This window comes from Microtus pennsylvanicus, chromosome 3 (assembly GCF_037038515.1).
Source record: "Microtus pennsylvanicus isolate mMicPen1 chromosome 3, mMicPen1.hap1, whole genome shotgun sequence".
In the NCBI taxonomy this organism is placed as follows: Eukaryota; Metazoa; Chordata; class Mammalia; order Rodentia; family Cricetidae; genus Microtus; species Microtus pennsylvanicus.
Window position 1 is genome coordinate 66415064 of NC_134581.1, and position 23485 is coordinate 66438548.

The 23485-nt window shown below is 44.5% G+C and overlaps 1 protein-coding gene across 1 annotated transcript; it reads right to left on the minus strand.

The window, feature by feature from the left end:
- Nucleotides 1-89: 89 nt before the first annotated feature.
- Idh3a (isocitrate dehydrogenase (NAD(+)) 3 catalytic subunit alpha) lies at nt 90-23052 on the minus strand. Its single transcript, XM_075965874.1, has 11 exons — nt 22943-23052; nt 18062-18124; nt 15327-15410; nt 10452-10566; nt 8932-9119; nt 8486-8619; nt 7050-7152; nt 6855-6919; nt 5908-5992; nt 3155-3307; nt 90-1513 (listed from the first exon to the last, which is right to left on the minus strand). Exons 1-11 carry the CDS (start codon nt 23015-23017, stop codon nt 1430-1432), a joined length of 1149 nt encoding a protein of 382 aa, XP_075821989.1. The 5' UTR covers nt 23018-23052; the 3' UTR covers nt 90-1429.
- Between the last annotated feature and the right edge of the window lie 433 nt (nt 23053-23485).

Sequence of the window (23485 nt, forward strand, 5' to 3'; positions counted from 1 at the left end):
CAACTCTATTACCACCTATTACAACAAGCTAAGCCAAAATGCCTTAAGGCACCTACCTGACCAGGAAAGAGGCAGAGAATGCAAACATCTCAGCAGTTTTTAAATTCTTTATTACTGTGAACCCAAAGCCACTGGTAACTAGAACAATCCAGTAAGACAGAGAAAGCAGCAGTTGAAAGTAAAATACAGATTTTAAATCTGAATAAAAGCTTTAAAAATGACCCAGATGGGGAGATCTGTTGTTAAGAAATCCCCTTGTGACCTGGGTACATTATACAAAGCCATGGGTTTGCAAACTGGTACAAGGGCTGAGGGAAGACAGCTTAACTTTGGTGTGGGCCAAAGAGTAGCTTCATGCTGTGGTGCAGAGCTGAGGGAGGGTGGGGATAGGAAGCTAAGGGTCAGAAGCTGATAACACGAGCCCCAGTCTGGACTGAGTCAGCTCTGCCTCTGCAGTGGGGTCTTTTGTGGGTGCTACTGGGGCAGATGGCAGTGACTGGGTGTTCTAGGGGCAGCTATGAAATAGAAATTGTAGCCAGCATCCCACGGTCCTCGACTACAGCTGAGAGAGGTAGCCAAGCCTTTCCAGTGTCACCTGCAGCACCAGCGGAGTGTGGCTTCCTCCCAGGGCCACACAGGAGTCATTTGCAGTGGCTGGCTCCCCAACTGAGGGGCGAGTTCAGGGGTTCAAATGCTTTCTTACAATGTGTCTTCTAAAGAGGAATGATCTCCCTTAATTAAGAGTTCTCCCAAAAAAATAGTGAATCTCAAGATAACAAAATAATCTAATACACAGGGCATCTGGGGCTTTGGCTCAAGGATTACCTATACGTTATTAACAAAATTACATCGTTCATTATATATTTCTTGGAGCTTACATTTTTATTAATAATTCATGTACAGGACAAATATTTTTATTTTCCATATTGCTAAGAAATATACCATTTTTGCTGTGAACTTTCCCAAGAAATTCCTTTTGAGCCCATTTAGTTCTAGAATAATGTTATCTTGTGCGATTGTTAAAACCCTGTTTAATTCTCAGTATGTTTTCATAAACCAAAAAACAGGGCTTTTGTTAAAAAGTTAAATATTTTCTCTTATTAATTCTGTATCATAATATTTACAGTTGAGGAAAAACTACTTTGCCTGAAGTGTAAAATGGGTAACAATGGTAAATGATACAGTTCACTTACAGTTTACAAAAAAAGGTTCACCAGGTAGACAATAAATACAACAAGCACTTGGGAAAACCCTTTGAATGCAGGCCGGAGCCTTCATGTGCATCTGTTGCAAGGGTTTGTTAAGAAAAGGCCGGATTTGAAAATGTACTCTGTCAAGAAGCAAGCAAACCAATGGTGGGCATTCTCGAGGAGGATTCCAGGGTATCCTTCTGAAGTGACTGACAGCAGCAAATCCACCTGCAGAAGTGCTAATCTAAGTCCTTTACTCGGCGGCAGATTTCTTCTGTGAAGTCAGAGCACTTAGCGTTGCCTCCCAGGTCTTTTGTTAAGCTCTGAGGAAAGGAAAAAGCAAAATTAAACATCCATCACCACTACACTAAATTAAGCAAAGATAATTTCACTTAAAGCGCTCAGTGAAATAGGAACTGAGCAAGGTACCTGCCTACTGATGTCCAAGAGAGGTCCCATTACACACTATCTACTTACCATAGGAGGCCTGGGGAAAACCCATGAGGTGTGTACCCCAAAACACTGCCAAGTCAGGCATGATGGTGCACCGCATAATCCCAGCACTGAGAGGCTGAGGCAGGAAGACTCTTGCAAGTTCAAAGCCAGCCTAGTCTATACATCGAGTTCCAGGCCATCCAGGACTAGACAGCAAGACCCTGTCTCAAAACAACTCAGCACTGTATTTGAGAAGGTGCAGCAAAGAAACTACAGAAACGGCTGCTCCATTACGGGAATGTTTTCATTGTGAATAACAAAGAGGAAAGGATCCAGAAGCATCTGGAAGATCCAAGCAGAGAAAAAAAGACATACTGGACATATCCAGGGCTATCTTTGAGAGACATGGGAGAGCAGGAGAGAACAGCAGAAACAGCAAGAGAGAGAATAGTAGCAGCGCGAGAGGGAACACGATAGGGAGGTGAGAGGGCCCAGACGCTACTGTGAGGGCTTTGTAATGTACAGCAACCACAGAGCATGTCACAATGGAGAGCCGTATGTCCTTCCTGCCAGAGGCAAGAGAAATGACTCTTTCTGGAGAGAGAAGAAGTTTCACTAGTTCCCAGGAAATACTGGATTTTCATCTAACCACCAGAAGTTCTCCTGTAGTCCAGCCTGAGTTCACTTCTGCACATACAGACTGCCTGAGAGCTAACAGACACCTCGCAAGGATAAGGCCTTTCTGAGGAGCAGGGAGTATTCCAGAATTTACCCTTTGCTCAAACTATTACTGGAGAAAATACTGGTTGGTTATGACAGTCAAATGAAAGCAAATCTAAGCAAAACATCTGAGGGGAAATTTTAAAGCTCAAAAAAATTTGTAAGACACGTTCTGATCTATTTTGGTATTTGGAGGCAAATAGCATGAAAACATTTACACAGCTAACTCCTAACTTTAGGAGAAGTCTCTACCGTAGCCAATCTGTTTTCTACCAACTCATTTCCTCTTCGCTGCAAACATGTTGAGTTCCCTCCTGTAGACTAGCTACATGCTACAGAACACCCTGTGTAATCAGGCGTCTTTCTGCTCGGCTCTAACACAGCCTTGGTATAAATAACAAGGTCTCATATCCGTTAAACGATGTCAGGCTATTAAAAATATGTTTGCACTCCTTATGTGTTGGCCATAAGAAGTAATTCCTAGCTCTAACTTTCAGAAGGGTCAAGCTTTGAGGCACTATGTTAAGATCATACTAACACACTAGGCCAGCGGGATGCGCTTGTGCCTTTATCTGGCTCTCATGTTTTCCACTGCAGACTGCTGCCCATCAGTGCCTCTTTACTCTTTCAGAGGAAATATTCAGATCCTCCCCCAGAAAAATGCATACATGAACACATGTCTAACTTAAGCTCAATCTGGGAGTCCACATTAAGAATCCCTGTTTAACATCAAATCTTTCAGGGCTCTATTTCCTTTCTATGGAAGAAACACCATTTACCCAGTTTACAGTGGTCTAGATTACAGATACCTTTCCATCCTTAATAGTAGCGAAACACGCAGCCTCGATTTTGGCCGCATGGTCAAAGAGTCCCATGTGGCGCAGCATCATCACGGCACTCAGCAGAAGGGCGGTGGGGTTGGCCATGTCCTTGCCTGCAATGTCCGGGGCTGTTCCATGAACCTATGGCAGTGTAAGAAAACAGCATCAGCAGGAGGGAGACGGGAGCAGGCAGCCCTTCCTGGTCTTAGCATGTGCCCAGCATGCACCAAGTTCTGAGCTCAATCCCCAGCACCAACAAAAAAGAAATGACAGCACAGACTCTTGAAGAAGTGAAAAACAGTGTGGACAATCCACGGACACATGTGAAAAACAGTGTGGACAATCCACGGACACATGTGAAAAACAGTGTGGACAATCCACGGACACATGTGAAAAACAGTGTGGACAATCCACGGACACATGTGAAAAACGGTGTGGACAATCCACGGACACATGTGAAAAACAGTGTGGACAATCCACGGACACATGTGAAAAACAGTGTGGACAATCCACGGACACATGTGAAAAACAGTGTGGACAATCCACGGACACATGTGAAAAACAGTGTGGACAATCCACGGACACATGTGAAAAACGGTGTGGACAATCCACGGACACATGTGAAAAACAGTGTGGACAATCCACGGACACATGTGAAAAACGGTGTGGACAATCCACGGACACATGTGAAAAACAGTGTGGACAATCCACGGACACATGTGAAAAACGGTGTGGACAATCCACGGACACATGTGAAAAACGGTGTGGACAATCCACGGACACATGTGAAAAACGGTGTGGACAATCCACGGACACATGTGAAAAACAGTGTGGACAATCCACGGACACATGTGAAAAACGGTGTGGACAATCCACGGACACATGTGAAAAACGGTGTGGACAATCCACGGACACATGTGAAAAACGGTGTGGACAATCCACAGACACATGTGAAAAACGGTGTGGACAATCCACGGACACATGTGAAAAACGGTGTGGACAATCCATGGACACATGTGAAAAATGGTGTGGACAATCCACGGACACATGTGAAAAACAGTGTGGACAATCCACGGACACATGTGAAAAACAGTTTGGACAATCCACGGACACATGTGAAAAACAGTGTGGACAATCCATGGACACATGTGAAAAATAGTGTGGACAATCCACGGACATGTGAAAAACTGTGGACAATCCAAGGACACATGTGAAAAACAGTGTGGACAATCCACGGACACATGTGAAAAACAGTGTGGACAATCCACGGACACATGTGAAAAACAGTGTGGACAATTCACTGCCACATCTTAGAAGTAAAATAAAGCTGTGAAGAAACAATGAGCTAATTTTTGAGGGCAAAAATATGGGTGCCAACCAAGGAGACGGCCGGGCGAGGAAACACTTGCTGCACAATTTCACATCTCCAAAGCCCACAGAGAAGCAGGATGTGGAGCAGCAGGGTGAGACTCTGGTGGAGACGGTGGAATCCGGGGGAGCACGTGGGCTAGCTAGCCTGCTGTTTGCAGCAGAAAAACAGATCCTGCCTCAAACAAGGTGGGAAGAACCAACACTCTGACCTCCACACACACAAGCATGGCAGCACACACGTGCCTACACATACAATATACACATGCATATAAAAAATTGTGGGTCAATAATATTTTCCAGTAGATTCTGGTAACATCTGAAAGTGAAGGAGGCACATAAAGTGTCTGGCCAGACATGAGGTAGCCTCCTATCTCCAGTGTGAGGTTAGTCTGAGTAACAAAACTCCTCAAAATATATAAATAAGCAGAAATATATGGAGAAAAAGAAACAAACCAGTGTTATATAAAAAATAAAAGCTGTGGGATTGGAGAGATGGCTCAGTGGTTAAGAACACTGGCTGTTCATACAGAAGACCCAAGATCAATTCCCAGCATCTACATGGCAGCTCACAACTGTCTGTAGCTCCAGTTCCATGAGATCAGACGCCCTCACACAGACACAACAATACACAGGAAAATAAAAAAGAAAAAACAACAACAAATAATCATTTATAGATAGATGGACAGATAGATAAATTAAAAACTGGGCATGGTAACATATGACTTTAATGGCAGCACTCAGGGAAACAGGTAGGTGGCGCTCTGAATTTGAAGTCAGCCTTGTCCACACAGCAAATGATATGCCAGGCATATTTTGAGACCCTGTCACAAAACTTAAGACAAATATAATAAAAAACAGAGTTGAATTTCTAAGACCATGTGCAAAACTGCAGTTAAGAGCCTGTGTATAGACTACAGTGAACCCAACAATGGGCCAAACGCTACTCTCAGCTGGACAGGTGTATGTATGGGCAGAGTGCTCCATGAAGCCAAGGGCTTCCCAGAGCAGGATATAAGCTGGCTAAGGAGAGAAAGGACGTGCAGAACAGTGAACAAGGGGCAGGATCAGGTGGATGAAGGTTCGAGTTAGCCATGAACTCTAGCAATAAGGACTCTAGAGAGACAAGTTAGACTGACAGGAAGCAGTGGCCTGAGATGAGAGTCTTGAAAAACTGAAAGCTTGACCGGGCAGTGGTGGTGCACGCCTTTAATCCCAGCACTCACAAGGCAGAGGCAGGTGAATCCCTTTGAGTTCGAGGCCAGCCTGGTCTACAAGAGCTAGTTCCAGGACAGCTAGGACTTTCATGAGTTTGATGCCAGTCTGGGCTATACAATGAGACATGAATTCTGTGTAGGTGTTAGGGTCCTTACCGATTCAAAGATGGCAACACCATTGGCTCCAATGTTGCCACTTGGAGTCACACCAAGACCTCCAATCAGACCTGCACACAGATCACTGGGGACATAAGAGGACATTGTGAAAAAGAAAGCAATTCACCTAGCACCCAGATTTTAGTGTTTAGATATGATAATCCACTAGAGAAAAGCAGAGGTCCTTGGAGAAGTGGCTCATTCCAGGCATCAGGGTCAGAAATGCATATGAGCCTGGAGCAGCTTCCTGTGCCACAGTAAGGCAAGGCTCAAAGGGCAGGCCCAGCCCAGGACATAGCATCCATGCACAGGAGGCACCGAGCACAGTCAAGACAACCTGAACGAGTGAGGAACTCACCAGTGACTAAAAGAGAAAACCAGGAGTACACATGCTGATGTAGACCCCGCCTCAAAATTAAAACAATAAAATTTGAAATACAGTATAATTTCCCGATAATATGCAAAGCTCCAGAGGTGAAGGCATATATGCAGACTCAGAGTAGACAAGCTGTAGCCTCTCAACAGAACACCTCATAAGAAGTGTAGAAGAATGGGCTTCAAAAGTCAACATCTCCCAACATCCCAAGAGGAGGAGGGAAGAATCCAAAGAAGAAAGGTATGCTAGAGAAAGAGCTTGAAAGATTTAAGTACTCAGTACAGGGGGCTTCCTTCTACCATTACAGTAAGATTTTCATCAGTCTGAGATTATGTCAACAGTGACCGGGGCTGGAGGAGAAGCTCCATGACAGCTTAGCACAAGGGAGCGGAAAGAAGAAAGGGGACTTTGTGATAATGACCACCAATCTAGCTAGCTGTGCAAGTAACAAAATACACTGAAATGTATTAAATAGCTTTTAATACATTACTGAGAACAGAAAGCCATGATTCACTTTAGGATGTTTATATAAAAACTATAGGTCAAAAATAAAAAGGGCAGTCAGACTTACCTAAGGATGTCTCCATATAAGTTTGGCATGACAAGAACATCAAATTGGGATGGGTCTTGCACCATCTACAAAGAATAAGTTGTACATTTAGCAATTATAATCTGCATACCGTAAATACACAGTATGCACCATAAAAAGCAACCAGTAAGCATCAATGCATACTTAGATTTAAACATACAGTATAAAGGTACTTACATTTAAACATACGGTATCAAGATACATCTCATTGAATTTAATATCTTTACAGTTCTCTGCAACTTCCCTGCATTTCTGCAGAAAAAGCCCATCTGACATCCGCCTGTATTTAATAAAATACATAATAAATTGTTTAAAATGAAGACTTGCAGCAAGCAAAGAATCTAATCAAATCAAAGAAAAGTTCAAGAAAGTTAAGTTCCAAGAGGCCGGAAGATGGCTCAGTCACGGAAATGCACCCACAGAAAAGCTGTCATACCAGTTAGGGGTGCAGATAACAAGAGTCAAGCAGTGAGCTCCAGGTCAGTGACAGACTCTGCCCCTAAGGATGACACCGCGGTTGTTCACCATACAAACACTCAGGAGAGAAAGCCCAGTGTGGTAGCACATGCCTTCAATAGCAGCACTAGGAGGCAGAGGTGGTGGATATCTGTGAGTTCCAAGCCAGACAGGAATACATAGTGAGACTCTGGCTCAAAAACAAAACAAAATAAACAAACAAATAAGTTCCAGAATTCAAATTATCTGATTTCAATTACAGTATAATTATTTCTTGGGCAGTTAATAAATTGGGAGTTGGAAAGTTTTCAGATCCATAAGTGTAAAAACAAGAATAATCAAATTTTTTTTTTAATTTGGCAGGGCCCTTATTTTTGTTTTTATTGGGTTTTTTTTTTGTTTGTTTGTTTTTTGTTTTTCAAGACAGGGTTTTTCTGTACCTTTGGAGCTTGTCCTGGAACTAGCTCTTGTAGACCAGGCTGGCCTCAAACTCACAGAGATCCGCCTGCTTCTGCCTCATTAAAGGCTTGCGCCACCACCTGCCGTTTTTTTTTTCAAAGACAGGGTCCCACGCAGCCAAGGATGGCCTTGAACTTGGTATGTAGCTAAGGCTGGCCTCAAATACCCACAGCTGCGAGTATAGGTACACGTGGAACATGCCCTGGCTCGTATGAAAAATGCTTTAGGAGGGTAACTGTTAGTTAAAACGGTTTCCTGCTGTGCAGGTTCAGTCCTTTCTTAGGAAGTCAAGTCCTTGTCCAGTCAGAGGAGCCTTTAACAGACAGGGCTTGAGACCTCACCTGCCAGAGAAATCCTCTGACTGGATCTGCCCTATTTTAAGCCCTGAGCACATGGTACTTCAGAAACACCCCTGCTCCCCCACTTGGGAAATATGAACTGCATGGCCTCTGCTAACCTAACATCTTCTCCAGCTTCCTTCTGATACCTCAGCCACATTTAACTTCCAGGACATGAATTCCTGGCCCGCTTCATTTGTTCCTCTCATTTCCCCAGGAGGGACCAAAGGAGAAAACGCCACTCTGATTGGTACAATGTTCTTTTCGAAACTCTGGGGCGCAGAGAGAGAACAAGCTGGAGATTAAGTCCTGGAAGCTCCACCCCCACAGCAAAGCAAGTTCAGCCCCTCCACGACTCACATGATGTTGGCTTTGTGCACTGCTGTGACGTTGCTCCGGTGATTGTTCCGAGCATACTCGAAGGCAAACTCTGCAATGCGCTTGCTCGCCTCTTCTGTGATGAGCTTGATGCTCTGCACGACACCATCAACAATCTGAAAGAGAGGAAGCCATGCTTCAATGGATGGCTGTGGCATCACTTTGGTACCGCCAGTTTCAAAGTACAGACCACAGCCGGGAGATGGTGGCGCACGCCTTTAATCCCAAGCACTCGGGAGGCAGAGGCAGGCGGATCTCTGTGAGTTCGAGACCAGCCTGGTCTACAAGAGCTAGTTCCAGGACAGGCTCCAAAGCCACAGAGAAACCCTGTCTTGAAAAACCGAAGAAAAAAAAAAAAAAAGAAAGAAAACCTTCTCCCCCAAAACAAACAAACAAAAACAAACTCTGAGATGAAGAGATGAACGTACCACATGCTCAATTCCACTGTACTCTCCTTCTGTGTTCTCTCGGATGGTGACAATGTTTACATCCGTATAAGGGGTTTTATAACCTTCAATGGAGACACACGGCCGGACATTGGCATAAAGGTCAAATGTCTTACGGAGCAATAGATTCATAGATGGATGGCCAGCTGCTATTGGGGTCTTTAGTGGGCCTGTAAGGAAGAACATCACATGACAATAGGATATACTTGGTCTCACAGGGAACCCACTAACTCACCTGGCTTCTGTAAAATGTGTTCTGGCTTCAACTTCGGCCCTCCCTTAGACCATCTCAGGTCAAGAAAACAGTTCCATGGGAGAGCAAATAAAGAAAGAAAAAGATTCAAGAGGAGGAACAAATCCTCTAGGGAGGTTTCTGGGATATGGCCTGCATTTCCTATCCTAAGAACCTCTGAGGACCAACACTGCATCAGAAGCCTAGTATCTGCTGAGCCTCAGTGCTCAAAAGGGAGGGATGCTTACAATTAAAAGAAAAAAAAAACAACCCCAGAGAAATAACTTGGCCTAAGCTTACCAGCCAGTGGCCCACAAAAGATGGACCTGAACATGGTTTAAAGCCTGTGCCAAATTTCAAACTATCATGTGCTAATTATTCTGAATCATGGCCTTAAGCATGTATAAAGATAATAAAAACATTAAAAGTCTGACTAGAGGTAAATGGAGTTAAAAATAACAGACACAGTAAAGTTGGTATTGGCCAGCAATACTTTAATGTTGTTACTAGAGTCTTAAATGTCCCAGGGCTGAAGAGATGGCTCAGAGATTAAGAACACCAGTGGCTCTTCCAGAGGTTCTGAGTTCAATTGCCAGCAACTACATGGTGGCTCTCAACAGTCTATAATGAGATCTGGTGCCCTCTTCTGGCTAATAGGCATATTTGGAGGAGACAGAACACTGTATACATAATAAATAAATAAATCTTAAAAGAGAGAGAGAGAGGGAGAATGAACTTTTGCCAGGTGGTGATGGTGTACACCTTTAATCCCAGCACTAGGGAGGCAGAGGCAGATAGATCTCTGTGAGTTCAAAGCCAGCCTAGTCTATAGACAGAGTTCCAAGGACAGGCTCCAAAGCTACACAAAGAAACCCTGTCTCAAAAAATCAATCAATCCAACAACAACAACAAGAAATGTCCCAAATAAGAAATAATCATCTCAGGCCAAGAATATACTTCCATGGTAGAGCAAATAAAGAAAGAAACATCTAGAGATGCATGACTGTGATTCCAGCACTCAGAAGGCTAAAACAGGAAGAATCTCAAGTTTAAAGCTAACCTTGCACATACAACAAGTGCTAGGTCAGCTGGGCTATACCATGAGACCCAGCCTCACAACATAAAACATTCAATAAATAAACAGGTACCTTAGATACTTCATAAAAGGAGCGCTTTACTTTTGATAGACTGTCAGGCTGTACTTGGCTGACATGCATGTACTCTCAAAACAGAATGCCTGGGAACAACCAAAGCCTCCTCTCCACCGTACCTTTCAAGCCCATCTTGTTCTTATCCATGGACTCTTTGGCTTCTGGAGGGATCATCCACTTTCCTCCTGGTCCTTGAATGGCAGTGACATTCCGCTCCTCCCATTGAATAGGGGCCTACAAGTCACACAATAGCACAGTGAACTGAACACACTTGAACAACTCCGGCATTCAGACTATAATGATGGTGCATCAAGACTGGATGCAACTAGTAAACACATGGACCATAAGGTCCTGAAAGTCCCTTAGTGTGATATTCACTAGTGTGCCCCAGGGATTCTCTTGCTTTACTCCGGCCCAGCCATCACATCCAGCTGCCACCTGCTCACTTATTTTCTTCACAAGGACTCTTAAGGTAACTATAATTAGATTAACATAAGAAGGGGGTATAAGGTTCACAGAAATGATTCACAGCACTAATAGATGGATGAGCCTTGAAACCACAATGCTAAGAGCTAAAAGTCCACCAGAAATGACCATGTATGAGTCTATTGATATGAATAGGTTATCAGATCTATAGAGAGAAAGCAAATGATTACCTGGAGCTGGGGCAGACCTAGAGTGACTGCTACACATTATGGGTTATCTTTTTTGGTGATAAAATTGTTCTAAATTAGATGGTTTTTGTGTGTGGCAGCACAACTCTGAATATACTAAAAATCACTGGCGTGGATGGTACAGTTATTTGTGGATGCTTTTTTACTGTTGCAGTAAATATAGAAAGGTCAGGTATCAGCTCTGGTGTTGGTTCTCACCTTCCACCGTATTAGAGACAGGGTCTGTTGCTGCTCACTGATGCATATGCCAGGCTAGCGGGTCCTCTCACCTCACAACAGAAGGGCTGGGACTGCAGACACATGCTACAGCATCCAGCTGAACTCAGGCCCTCACGCTTGCACAGCACTTTACCCACAGCCAACTCCCCGGCCCTGCACTGTCCCATTTTAATGAGTGATGTGAATATTATGTGAATTATATCTTAATAAAACTGTCCAAAGAACAAGAAACTACCTATGAAAGTCCTGGTTTAAAGCACAAACTCATGTTCCCTTCTCCCTCCACCTGTCATATGAGAGCTGACATCTGCCAGCCAGCACACTGTCTGCACACAGCCAGACAGAGAAGTATAGAAAGAGATGTGGACCTTGTTCAGAAGGAGCTTACAAGCATTATCTCATCTGCAGGAATTTCCATTAGAAACTCACATTTGAAAAAAGAGAGTTGATATAATTTCAATAAATTTCATTCTTCAACTCATGGCTATTTTTTTTTACACTACACAGTTCTAACAACAATAAAAAGCCAAGTTACAGTCTTAAGTCCCCCAAACAAAAATTTCTTAAGATATCTACCCAAACTGAAAGTTGGGCTGTAGGAATAATATTCCATGCTTGACGGCAACACCAGAACAGAAAAAAAGGCATAATTCAGTGGTAAGTGTTATAATTTATTTAAAAATGCAGTAAAGAGAAGTCATACCATGTAACAAGGCTCACATAGGAGGTTTAATAGAAGAGAGAGAGAGAAGGGGCAGAGAAGGGGACAGAGAAGGAGACGGGGGTGGGGGGAGAGTCAAGACTGGTTCCTGGGGACAAGGGTGGCAGAAGAGAAGGAGAGAGAGGGGGAGAGAGAGGGAGAAAGGGAGAGAGAGAGAGAAAAATGGGTAATGGGCAAGGCCCACCTTTTAAAAGGGAACTTAGTGGATGTGCACAAGAGGTGCTCTTAGCGGCTGCAGCTGAGGTTGTTTCCTGTAAGGATCCCAAGGGCAGGCCAGTGCAGATGCCTGAATACTAACAAACATTCCTCCCTCTTAACTTAAAAAGGTGAGGAGTTAGAAAGGGGTAGCAGGTGAGACGGGGATGAGGACACCGTGTTCTCGAGACTGCTTCCTGTTGACCTAAGGGGTATAGACCATATTTGGGGGACCTGAGAAATCTGGGGTTCGTCACATCCTAGGGTAGATGGCTATTTCATTTCACTGTCCGTGCCCTGTGGAGCTGGTAAAATACTTTTCAAGGTGGATCCAAGTGGACTCCCTGGAGCTCACAAGAACTGAAAGCAGCTGTTCCTTTCCCATCACCACAGCATTACCCTGACACCCTCTTTCCATCTCATTTATCAGAAGACACCGTGGTTGACGACTGAGGACAGTCAAGAGTAAAGTGAAACACAACAAATTTGTGCCCAACTAGTAAGGCTGTCTCCTGAGAAGGCACAGAAAAATTATGGGGAAAGATCACCAGGGCCCAATGGGAACAGGAGTTGAGTAAATAAAAAGAAAGGGAAAGCCAGTGTGTGCCGAGCAAGAGGAAGCTGGCTTCTCCATCTGACCTGCACGATGCAGCAAACAGACGGGACATTTGAAAAGGGAGACCAGACAGACACTAGCAGGTCTTAGAACAAAGAAAAAGAAAGTGAAGAATTCTTTCTCGATTTCCCTACTGCCTGGTTCGAGAAATACTGAGGCCAGATGATCTGAAAGGAGTGGTCAGTAGGTCTCCAAAGGACACCTCAATGGGAATGAGGAAGTATGACACAGTTCCCTTGAGTGAGGTAGAGAAGTCAGACCCAAGGGTCTGCAATTCCTAGCATCCCAGGAATTCAGAGAGGATCAGATTAAGTAGGCTCAGGCTGTCCCAAGTGTTGTCACACAAGAAAAGGGGCCAAGGGCTCTGAGCCCAAGAGAGACACAGTCACCTGGTACCAGGACTTTGAGAAAAGCCAGAAGGCGAGGAAAGGACTATGCTTGACAAATGAAACCTCACATCCAGGGGAATGGTCAGAGGCAGGTAGCCCCACCAGAGTCCCAACTGCCAATACTGAATGGAAGGCAAAGCTGCCAGTGAACGAGATTTGTTGTAGGTGAAAGAGAGCAAATCAGAAAGCAAATTTGTTGCAGGTGGAAAAGACAAGAACAGAAAGCAATATCTAAGGGGTATTTGGACGAGATCTGACCACAAAGGCAGATGAGTTTAGAAGCCCTTAAATCGGGCACTAAGCGCAAAAGTTGAAGGTATAGGCGATGCTAAAGTTCCCATGAATGGGGCAGGTAAGTGAGAACCAAGGGTCTGTAATTCCTATCTTCCTAGGAATTCAGAGGGGGTTGATTTTGAGAAGTCACAGGCTGCTCAGTAATTCATCAAACACAGAGCAGGGGCCAAGGGCTCCAAGCCCGAGAGAGTCATGGTTGCCTGGTACCAGGGTTTAACAAGGCTAAGGAGATGAGAAATCACACTTGAGAGATGAGTCCTAATTTGTGGGAAATGGCCAGAGGTGGAGAAAAGGGGGGCCCACCAATCATGCCAATGTCGGATGGAGGAGCCCAGTGATCCATTCTTTGGAGAAATAAGGCTGTCCTATGAGGAGTGGGTTCCAGAGTCCCAGCATGCCTCAGACTGCCGGTGGGCAGGAGGAAGCACAGGAAAGTCTTTCCCGGTCAGGGAACCAATGTTGTAATTTATTTAAAAACCCCATGAAGAGAAGTCACACCATGCAACAGGGCTCACATAGGAGGTTTATTGGAAAAGGAGAGAGACGACAGAAAGGAGGATAGAGAAGGGGACAGAGAGGGGGGCAGTGACTGGTCCCTGGGATAAGAGTAACAGAAGAGAAAGAGAGAGAGAAAGAGACAAGAAGTGGACAAGGCCCCTTTTAAAAGGGAATGTAGCAAACGTGAACAGGAGGTGCTCTTAGTGGCTGCAGCTGACGACACATCCTGTAAGGACCCCAAGAGCGGGCCAGTACAAATGCCTGAATACTAACAACAAGGATTCCTGCTCAGCATGTGCAAAGCCAAGTTTAATCTCCAACACACCAAAACTATAATACATGAAAAAGCTTCTTTCGAAAATAGCCTATATAACTTCTAAAGAATTTTCTGTTAGATACAGCAAGGTAGGCAGGTGAGTGGGCAAGATTTAAACACCTTAGTCCCAAGCAGGGTTTAAAGAGTCACGAGTACTGCAGTGCTATCTGATTACAACTATCCAGGACAGTGACAGCACCGAGACAGGCATGTTAAAGGGACAATCATCCAGCTCTCAGGAGGCTGAGGCTTGAACACTACAAATTCAAGGCCAGCCTAAGCTGCACAGTGAGCTCTACACCAGTCCAGGCTTGAGAGCGGGACTGTCTCAAAAGTAAACAGGAGCTGGAGAAACAACAGTTCAGCGGCTTAGATCATCTGTTGCTCTTGCAGAGGACCCAGGGCTTAACTTCCCATATTCACATGATGGCTCACCACCATCCACCCACAACTTCAGTTCTAGGGATCCAACAATTTCTTCTGGGCGCCACAGGAACCAGGCAAGCATGTGATATACATACATACTTGCAGGCTAAACACTCTTATGTACAAAACAAAACAAATCTTTAAAAAAGGTAAATAAATAAGACCACCTTTTTGGAGATGGTCTCACTAGGTAGCCCTGGCTGGTCTGGAACTTGCTACATAGCCAAAGCTGGCCTTAAATGCAGAAATTTTCCTGTCTCTGCCTCCTAAATGTTGGGATTAAGGCCTGGACAACCACATTCAGCTTTAAAATAATTTTATTCATTTATTTACTTGGGTGCACTTATGTATGTTCATGTGGGGAGCGTGTGCCTGCCACAGTATGGGTGGAGGTCAGAGGACAACTATCTAGAGTAGGTTTTCTCTTCCCCATGCAGGAGCTGGCGACTGGGCTCAGGTCACCAGGCTGGGCTGTGAGTGCCTTTACTCACTGAGTCATCTCATAGTCCTAATTTTTTTTTAAGTAGAAAATTTGTGGAGACTATTTAACAACAGACCCCACAAACTATATAGAAACTTAAAACAATTCATCTTGGCTAAGAGAGCCTCTGTGGAGTACCTTTAAGAGAATTTTAAAAGCACTTACTTTGGCAGCATCAAAAATCTTCATAACTGAGGCTGAGATTTCTGGGCCAATTCCATCTCCTGGAATTAAAGTTACTGTCTGAACCTGAAGAGGAAAAATCATTGGGAAAATAGTAAGGGTTGGTTTTTAAATTTTTTAAAAAAGAGTATCACTCACAGAAAAACTCACTTTCCCAGGTATGTTGGAAAGACCCAAATGCTTTAAAGAAACAGACAAAACCTCGCACTGCGATCACGACAGTGGAGGAGAAACCAACTCTATGATACTCCATGTCTCTGCTCTCAAATGAGTTTGGAAGTTTAAATAGTAATGCAAATTATGCTCTTCAATAAAACAAAAATAAACTACCAAGCATACTTCCTGACTTGTACTTCTTTTCAGACAAGCTCCAATGACTGACTAGTTCAGGTCTGTAAATCCCAAGAGAGCAACCATCTCAGCATGGCTAACTAGCTACTCCTCATGAAAGTCCAGCTTCAGTCTGTGGAATGCTGGGAAGTTCTCAGGAAACAGTCAAGCTCATAAAACTACAACGTGTTTCCAGAACTCCAGAGGTCTGTTTGAACCCCCCGAGAAAATCAGACTTCATCTCTAGAAGCTTCTACTTTCCTTGCTTCTCTATAACACTGGCTACTTCGTATGGTCTCAGTGAGCATGGGATGTCATAGGAACCCATACCGTCATCAGACCCTAAGGCCCATGAGTGTGTGTGGTGTGACATCAGTTACGTCAACTCCAAAGGCTCTGGACAACAGCAAGCGAGCATCTAACCATAAGTGGAATGTGTCAGAAGGAAAGATGGGAGGATCTGAGACTTGTTCAGACCCCTCTTCATTGGGAACTACAGGTCTAGTTTTTCAACTACATAGTTTTTTTTAAAAAATCACTAATTAAGGAAGAAGAATGAGACAAATATGATAAAATACACTGTACACATGTATGACATTCTCAAAGAATTAACGAAAACATTATATATATCATAAATTATATATACCATAAATATATTTATATATATCATAAATTTATTGTTTAAAATCACTATTTCAGCTTTCCCTTACAATGACACCTGGACAGGTTGACTAATTATTTCTCAAGTTTTACATAGAGATGAATCAATCATTTTTAAAATTAATATATCCTCTTGATCTGTTAAAAATAACCTCATCGACCAACCAGGCTAATATACCCTAGAGATTAAATAACAGCAGAGAACCATGATTGTCTCACCCATTTCCAAGTGTGCTGGGTTTTTCCTTCTGTTCACTTTGGTGTTGAGGGTGTGCATGCAGGCAAGTGCTCTGCCACAGAACTTTACCCCTTTTTCCTTTGTATTTTGAGACAGGTTTAAGTTTCCCAAGCTGGCTTTCAACTCTCTCTGGAACACAGGCCCTGCATTTTTTTCTGACCCTCCTGAGCAGCTAGGATCACAAACCTATACCATCAAGTCCAGCTTCAGAATGGTTTTGAAATACTGACTTGGTTATTCTTGAGCTTGAAATGAAAGTCTTATTCTATATTTTTAAAAACTCTTATCAGTTTTTTGAGAATTCCATACAATGTGTTTTGCTCATATTCGCCTCCCTTCCCCATCTCTCCCTGCCTTCCCCACCCATTCAACTTTGTGTCCTTTTTCTTCTTTTGACCCATCAAGACCAATTTGCAATGCTCAAATATTCTAGGATTTGTGGACTTCAAACGGAGCGTGGTCATCTGACCAAGGCCTATAATCTAATCAGAGAAAACTGACTCTCTCTCCCAGCAGAATAACCACCAATCACTCCACAGCTAGAGGTAGGATTGTGTGCCCCATACCCCTCCCATGCTGGAATTTGGTCTGCTTTGGGCTTGCACTGGTCTTGTGCATGCATTCAGCTGCTGTGAGCTCATTTCTGCATTTTTGGCATAAGCAGGGCCAGAGGCTCCTTCTTCCTGTTCTCCCACATGTAATGCCATCTAAGAAGCTACTTTTCTTCTCCAGTACATCCAGCAAATAGAGGAAGAAATGTACTATGGTCTCATCACATTAATGGCATGAAATGTGATGTGGGAGTATAAGAATGAAGGAATTACAAAATCAAATCAGGTTCTATAAAAAGGGAAAAAATAATAAATAGGAAGTCACTGACACACAGTCTTGGAATGCTCCAAAAATGTGCCATCAGCTTTTCAAGCACAGAACTCTAAAGCCAGGAGTTCCAAAAACAGCAGACTTAATGGGCACTAGATGATCCACTAATACTGGGTCTACGGACTGCATACAGAGAGTATAGGTCTGCAGGGCCCAGAGAAGCATAAGATGTTCATAGATGATAAATCATCTACTGCTTTTAGGGAAGCTCAGAAAACAAAAATGCAAAGCAAAAGTTTTTGAAGCTTCTCAACAATTTTCTCTCAACTTGTATGTTTCTAAAAAATCATAAACGCTAAGTGTCTTAAGACACTAATGAGATTACAAAATAAAGTAACAGCTTCAGGGTAATTTCTATTTTTATCCTGGCTCCTTGAAGATATTACTGGGACAGGCTTACATAGCCAGATGTAACAGACTTCTCCTCAATAGGAAAATGACATGAGATCTGTGTAATTGTCAGCCAATAATTTTAACATACATTAGAAGTATGGCCAATTTCCTTTAGCATTAAATAAATGAAGACAGAATGCTAAATAATAAATGTATTTGAGCATCTTTCTTGAGAAACTTCTAAAAGGAAAAGTAAAGACATAATTATACTCACAGCACCGGCCAAACCTCTTGTCACCTGTTTTGTGTTGTGGAATGCACCCAGCAGCCGAGAGACCTACGTCAACACAACAGAGAAGTGTCATGCACAGAACTAAACACAAACACTGGAGAAGTCATTTTTGATAGGTTTCCTTGGAATAACTCAAGTCTTTTCCTTTTTTTAACTTGGAGACTTTTCAGGAATAATTTTCTCAAATATTACTAGCTCAATGTTGCTGAACTGAAACGGCAGAACTACAGTTCTGTACTTTTTCTTTCTTTGGGGGTTTATGTATGCGTGTGTGGTATATTAGTGTATATATGCACGTGTGTACATGCGTGTGAAAGCCAGAGGCCACACCAGGTGTCCTCCTATCTTGGTTTTTGAGAAAGGTTGAGCGCACTGAACTCACAGCTCACGAATTTAGGAAGAGCTGGCAGTGAGCTCCAGGAGACCCTCCTGTCTCAGCCTCCTTAACGCTGGAATTACAGTCATGTGCCGCCATCCAGCCTTTTTTGTTTTTAAATAAATTTATGTATTTTACATCCTGACCACAGTTTCCCCTCCCTCCTCTCCCCCAACTCCTCCACTCCTACTTCCCCTCCCAACCAGTTCCCCCTCCATTTCTGTTTAGAAAAGGGCAGGTCTCTGCTCAGCCTTTTTAATGTAGATGCAGGAAATCTGAACTCAGGTCATCATGCTTGCAGGGTGGGCACTTTACAGACTGAGCCAAACCCCTCCCCGCCTCACCCTCCCCAGCCCCCCACCCTTCTGCCAAGCTCAGCACTGAACTGTTTTTTAAAGTCTGAGTTTATAAGTGTAAACTGTCAAAAACTTTTGAAGACAAAACGGAACTACTCTTTTTTGCCTCAAATCTTAGTTTTCTCTAATGTTCTGGTTAGTTTTGTTAATCCTCTTGACCACCAGAGAAAGCCATATGCTCTAAGAAAATTATCACCAGATTTAAAGCCAGCAGGGTCCTTAAGGAACCAGAGCACGAACTAACTCTGTGGATAGAAGGTCAAAGACCAGGATTTGCACCTGGGCGTTGGTGGTGCACACCTTTAATCCCAGCATTTGGGAGGCAGAGGCAGGTGAATCCCTGTGAGTTCAAGGCCAAACCAAAAAAAATAAAAAATAAAAAAAAAAAGCCGGGATTTGGTTTAAGATCAGAGTGACCAATAAGCAAATTACTGAGTTCTTTTTTAAAAAATTATTATCATAGAATTTTATGCATATGGGTGTTTTGCCTGCACACATGTACCTGGTGCCCACGGAGGTCTTCTGAAGCTAGAGTTATAGACGGTTATAAGCCACCGCATTGGAAATGGAGCCCAGGTCCCCTGGAAGAGCAGCCAGTGCTCTTAACCACGGAGCCATCTCTCCAATAGCCAATCAGCAAATTAGAGACAATCTTGCTGGGCCTCTGGACCGTAGTTATGCAGTAAACTGAGGTAGGAGGTTCCAAGCCTTTCTGGGCTATAGGGAATCCTCAAGACTAACAAAGACAACTCAGCAAGACCCCATCTCAAAAACTAAGGAGGGCTGGGCACACAGTTCAGAGGCAGACCACTGCCTAGCATATACCAGCTCCAACATCACCAAAAGGGGAAAAAACAACCAGGTCTTCTGTGTCTGTCATAGGCCAACTGAAAATATTATAACAGTTTATAGTAAACCTAAACTAGTTTACTTAGCACTATTTGATGCCAATGCCACACAGAATATTTTAACTGTTTAGTTCTTCTAGGAGTACAGGAAATAGTTATTACTGTTATTTGTTAATTTGGAGACTACAGAAAGATGTAAAAAAGGAAAATAAAAGTCACTCAACAAACCTACCACTCCGCCAGGCGGTGGTGGTGCTCGCCTTTAATCCCAGCACTGGGGAGGCAGAGGCAGGCGGATCTCTGTGAGTTCAAGGCCAGCCTGGTCAACAAGAGCCAGTTCTGGGACAGGCTCCAAAGCTACAGAGAAACCCTGTCTCAAAAAATAAAAACAAAAACACAAACAAAACAAGTCTACCACTCTAAGACATTAGTATTAATACATTTTTTTCTGATAACCAATAGCATATGTACACGTTTAAAAAGGTATTTCAAACTGTAGCGTACACCTTTAAACCTAGCACTTGGAAAGCAGAAGTAGGTGGATTTCTCTGAGTTTGAAGGCTAGCCTGGTCTAAACAGTGAGTGCCAGGCTACAGTGAGACTCTGTCTCAAGAAAAACAGCTTTCAAATGTAATAATAGCTGACTCCTTCAGAAATTGTACAGTCTTACTGCAATAAAATCAAAGCAAATAATTGAATACAGACCAAAGACATTCAAGTCTGCTAAAAAAAAAAATTTTTTTTAATGTAACTTTTTCATGTTAGATACATGAGCAGACAGACATTGTTACACCCTGTCTTATTTTTCCCTGGCCCTCAGGAGGATTGAAAGTTCAATGCCTGCCAGTCTGTGCTAGGCTACAGAGTGAGTTTAAGGTCAGCATGGGTGGTTTACTGAGACCTGACTTTAAAACTGGAGGGAAAGAACGGTGCTGAGGGTGCAGCTCGGTGGGACAGTGCTTCCTGGCACCAGGCTCAGTCTCCAGCGCCACAGCAATAACCAATATCCCAAGACACGCAAGCCATTCTTATGCTTTGTCTGCTACTATATCTACAGTGCCTGGGACACCTCCTGCCTCGTGCTTGATGCTCAACAAACCCTTCTACAACAACCCAGGCCACTCAGAAAAATGCTATGTGCAGCTGAGGGCTCCCAACCCAGCTTCCGTGCTTGTACTGACTTTCCTCTAACTGCCGATATTTCCCGTTTTTCCATTTCTCCTCTATGATCTTGAACTAAAATAAAATAATATTTCCTCTATAAAACCTAGCTTCCTGAACTTGATTTCAGGCCCCAGATCACCTGAACCCTGCGACTCTTCACTTCCTTTTACTTTCATATTCCACCTAAGAACAAGAGGTCTATGGAAAGGAGGGGCTGGAGCTGGCTCTCAAAGTCTTTGGAGCAGGAAAAGCCTTTAAAACCCACTTTTTCTCAGTGGGGAAATCTTTGATCTACAAATGACTTTTTTTTTTTAAAGAAACAAATAAAACCTTAAATGGAAACTGGGTGTGGTAGCTCACACCTATAATCTTGCCAACAGTCGGGAACTAGAAAAAGGACCAGGAGTTCAAGGTCAGCCTGAGCTACAGGCTTAGCTATACTTGAGACCAAAGCAAAACCCTTAAATGGAAAGCCAGAAATAGCCTTCCTGAAGGAAACCCCAAATGCCATTTAGCACTTCACCTGATGAGTTAGCCCCAGGAGCCTCTCCTGAGCCCTAATCCCTAGAGAGACTGTCCCGAAGGCTGGGCCACCCTGCCAAAGGTCACATGCGGAATCACGTCCCAGGGGACATCTTCCGACCCTACAGCCAATAATTTCTGAACTTTTGGGAATTTTCTTACAGAGCTAAAGGCAAAACCAACTTCCCAGCACACTCTTCCCCAGTGTAGTTTTCTCTATCCTTCCCCTGAAGGCTGACTATACCTACTAAGGGTGGATCAGGCAGGGAGTGTAAGCCCAGACACTAAAGGACAAACTTGTTACACCTTTAACAGTAAATGTGACCTGATGTGGGTCTGAAGAATGTGGCAAACTATTGAGTGAAAAAGCCTAGTTACTGAGGCCCAGGAACCGCTGTCTGCTTGGCAATTGCCAAAATAGATATATTGATAACTAAGAAAGCTTCAGGCTTTCTTGTCCTGCATGGGCTAGGTGCTTGCTTTCAAGCACAAACAACTCTGACACAGCCCATCTTACAGGTGGGCTCACAGACATTAAGTAATTTGCTCCGGGCACACAGGTTGGTTGATGGCATTATCAGGATTTAAAACTAAGACCCCTACATTGAATTAGCAGTACATGATAGTGCATCCCCAAGCCTCTCTTTAAACTTAGAAAGGGGGGAGGGGGAAACACCAAATTTTATATTAAAAATCACACTGCTTAGAGCAGATTTCAGGGACCACTGGCTCTAGCATCAGATGACCTAAGGCCTGGTCAGTACTATATCCACAACTGGCTAAGTGACCTTGGCCACTGGACAAGCAGAAGGGCACTGAAAAATCAAAATACTTGGGTTCCTCTCCCAGATGACAATGACATCCTGTATGACCTTGAGTAAGACTGTCTTTGGGGACAGGTCAGCCCCACGGGGAAACCAAAAGATTGCATATGTAACCTCAAGTGCCTTCCAGCTTGTACCTGGGCCATCATATCGAAGAGAGCTAGAGCAGGGTTCCCAACAACAGGATGATGCTGCGGTCTTTCTCTCTGAGTTTTCAGAGTGTAATTCCAAGGAGCATGATTGATGCCCTGTGTCCTCTAGGGGAAATAGCTACCGAGGCATCAAGCTAGAAGAGTTCCGAGAGGGAGAAAAATCTGGCCGGCAGGACCGCCCCGGGATTCCCTCACCTGGGAAAACCTCTCACTCCCATAGTTTAGCGGCTCAAAGGCTCAGAGGGACTTGGGAGGGGCGACCTGGGCCGTGCCGCTGGCTGCCCCGAAACCGGCAGGTAACAGGGCCGCGGGGCCTGGGCGGCCGTTCCGTGACCTTCCGGGGCTCCGCGGGAGGCCTGGGCTCCAGTACCGGAGGAGCCTGGTAGGGACACCAGGAGCAGAGCCGGCCGCCTTGACCTTGAGGCCGTCCCCGCCGAGGGCGCGGCTGTCCCGGCTCAGGGCTAGCCACGCTCGGCGTGCTGGCCACACTCCCCGAAACTCTCCCCGCGGGACGTGCGCCGCCTCCCCTGGCCCCCGCGCGCTCGCCTCCGCCAGGCATGAGGAGAGATCACAGTCTGCCCTCCCGGGCCGCCCGCGAGCCTGATGCCCTGTGGCGCTCACCTTGGACACCCACGCGGACCCAGCCATCGCGTCCACTTCCCTCACCGCGGCGACAGCGGCAACACCAGGGCGCATGCGCGTAGCAGGAGCTCCAGAAGCCCGTCCCGCCCGGCCCCGCCCCGAGGCCCCGCGTGGCCCCGCCCCTAGCTCGGATTTTCGCGTCGTTCGCCTACGGACCCGACCCTTCTCTGCACAGCTGCCACTAGCTGGCCAATCACTGTCTTAATCTTTCGATGACGTGCTGCTGAGCAGGCCCAGCTGCGACCCGGAAGCGTCCCCCCCCCCTCGCCTGCTTCATTCATTGAGTAGCTGTGTGGATGAGGTGTTTGTTTGCCACCTATTAGGGATCTAATGAGCCTTCTATATTTGGAGGGTAATGGGCCCCCTTTGCAATGCCACGACAACAGATATTTTACTTATTCCCCAAACGTTGGTTTGGTTTGGTTCGTTTCTTAGAGACAGTCCTATAGATCCTCAAACTCTATGTAGCTGAAGCTGGGTTTGAATTCCTGATCCTCTTTTCTTGCCTCTACCTCCCAAGTG

What these genes read in the sequence shown, in the direction of transcription:
- Idh3a (XM_075965874.1), bottom strand. Translation starts at nt 23,017, where the DNA reads ATGCGCCCTGGTGTTGCCGCTGTCGCCGCGGTGAGGGAAGTGGACGCG. An exon ending in GTGCACAAAGCCAACATCAT is followed by an intron (nt 7,153 to 8,485) that starts GTGAGTCGTGGA and finishes TATTAAATACAG; the next exon opens with GCGGATGTCAGATGGGCTTT. An exon ending in CTACTATTAAGGATGGAAAG is followed by an intron (nt 1,514 to 3,154) that starts GTATCTGTAATC and finishes TCCTTTCCTCAG; the next exon opens with AGCTTAACAAAAGACCTGGG.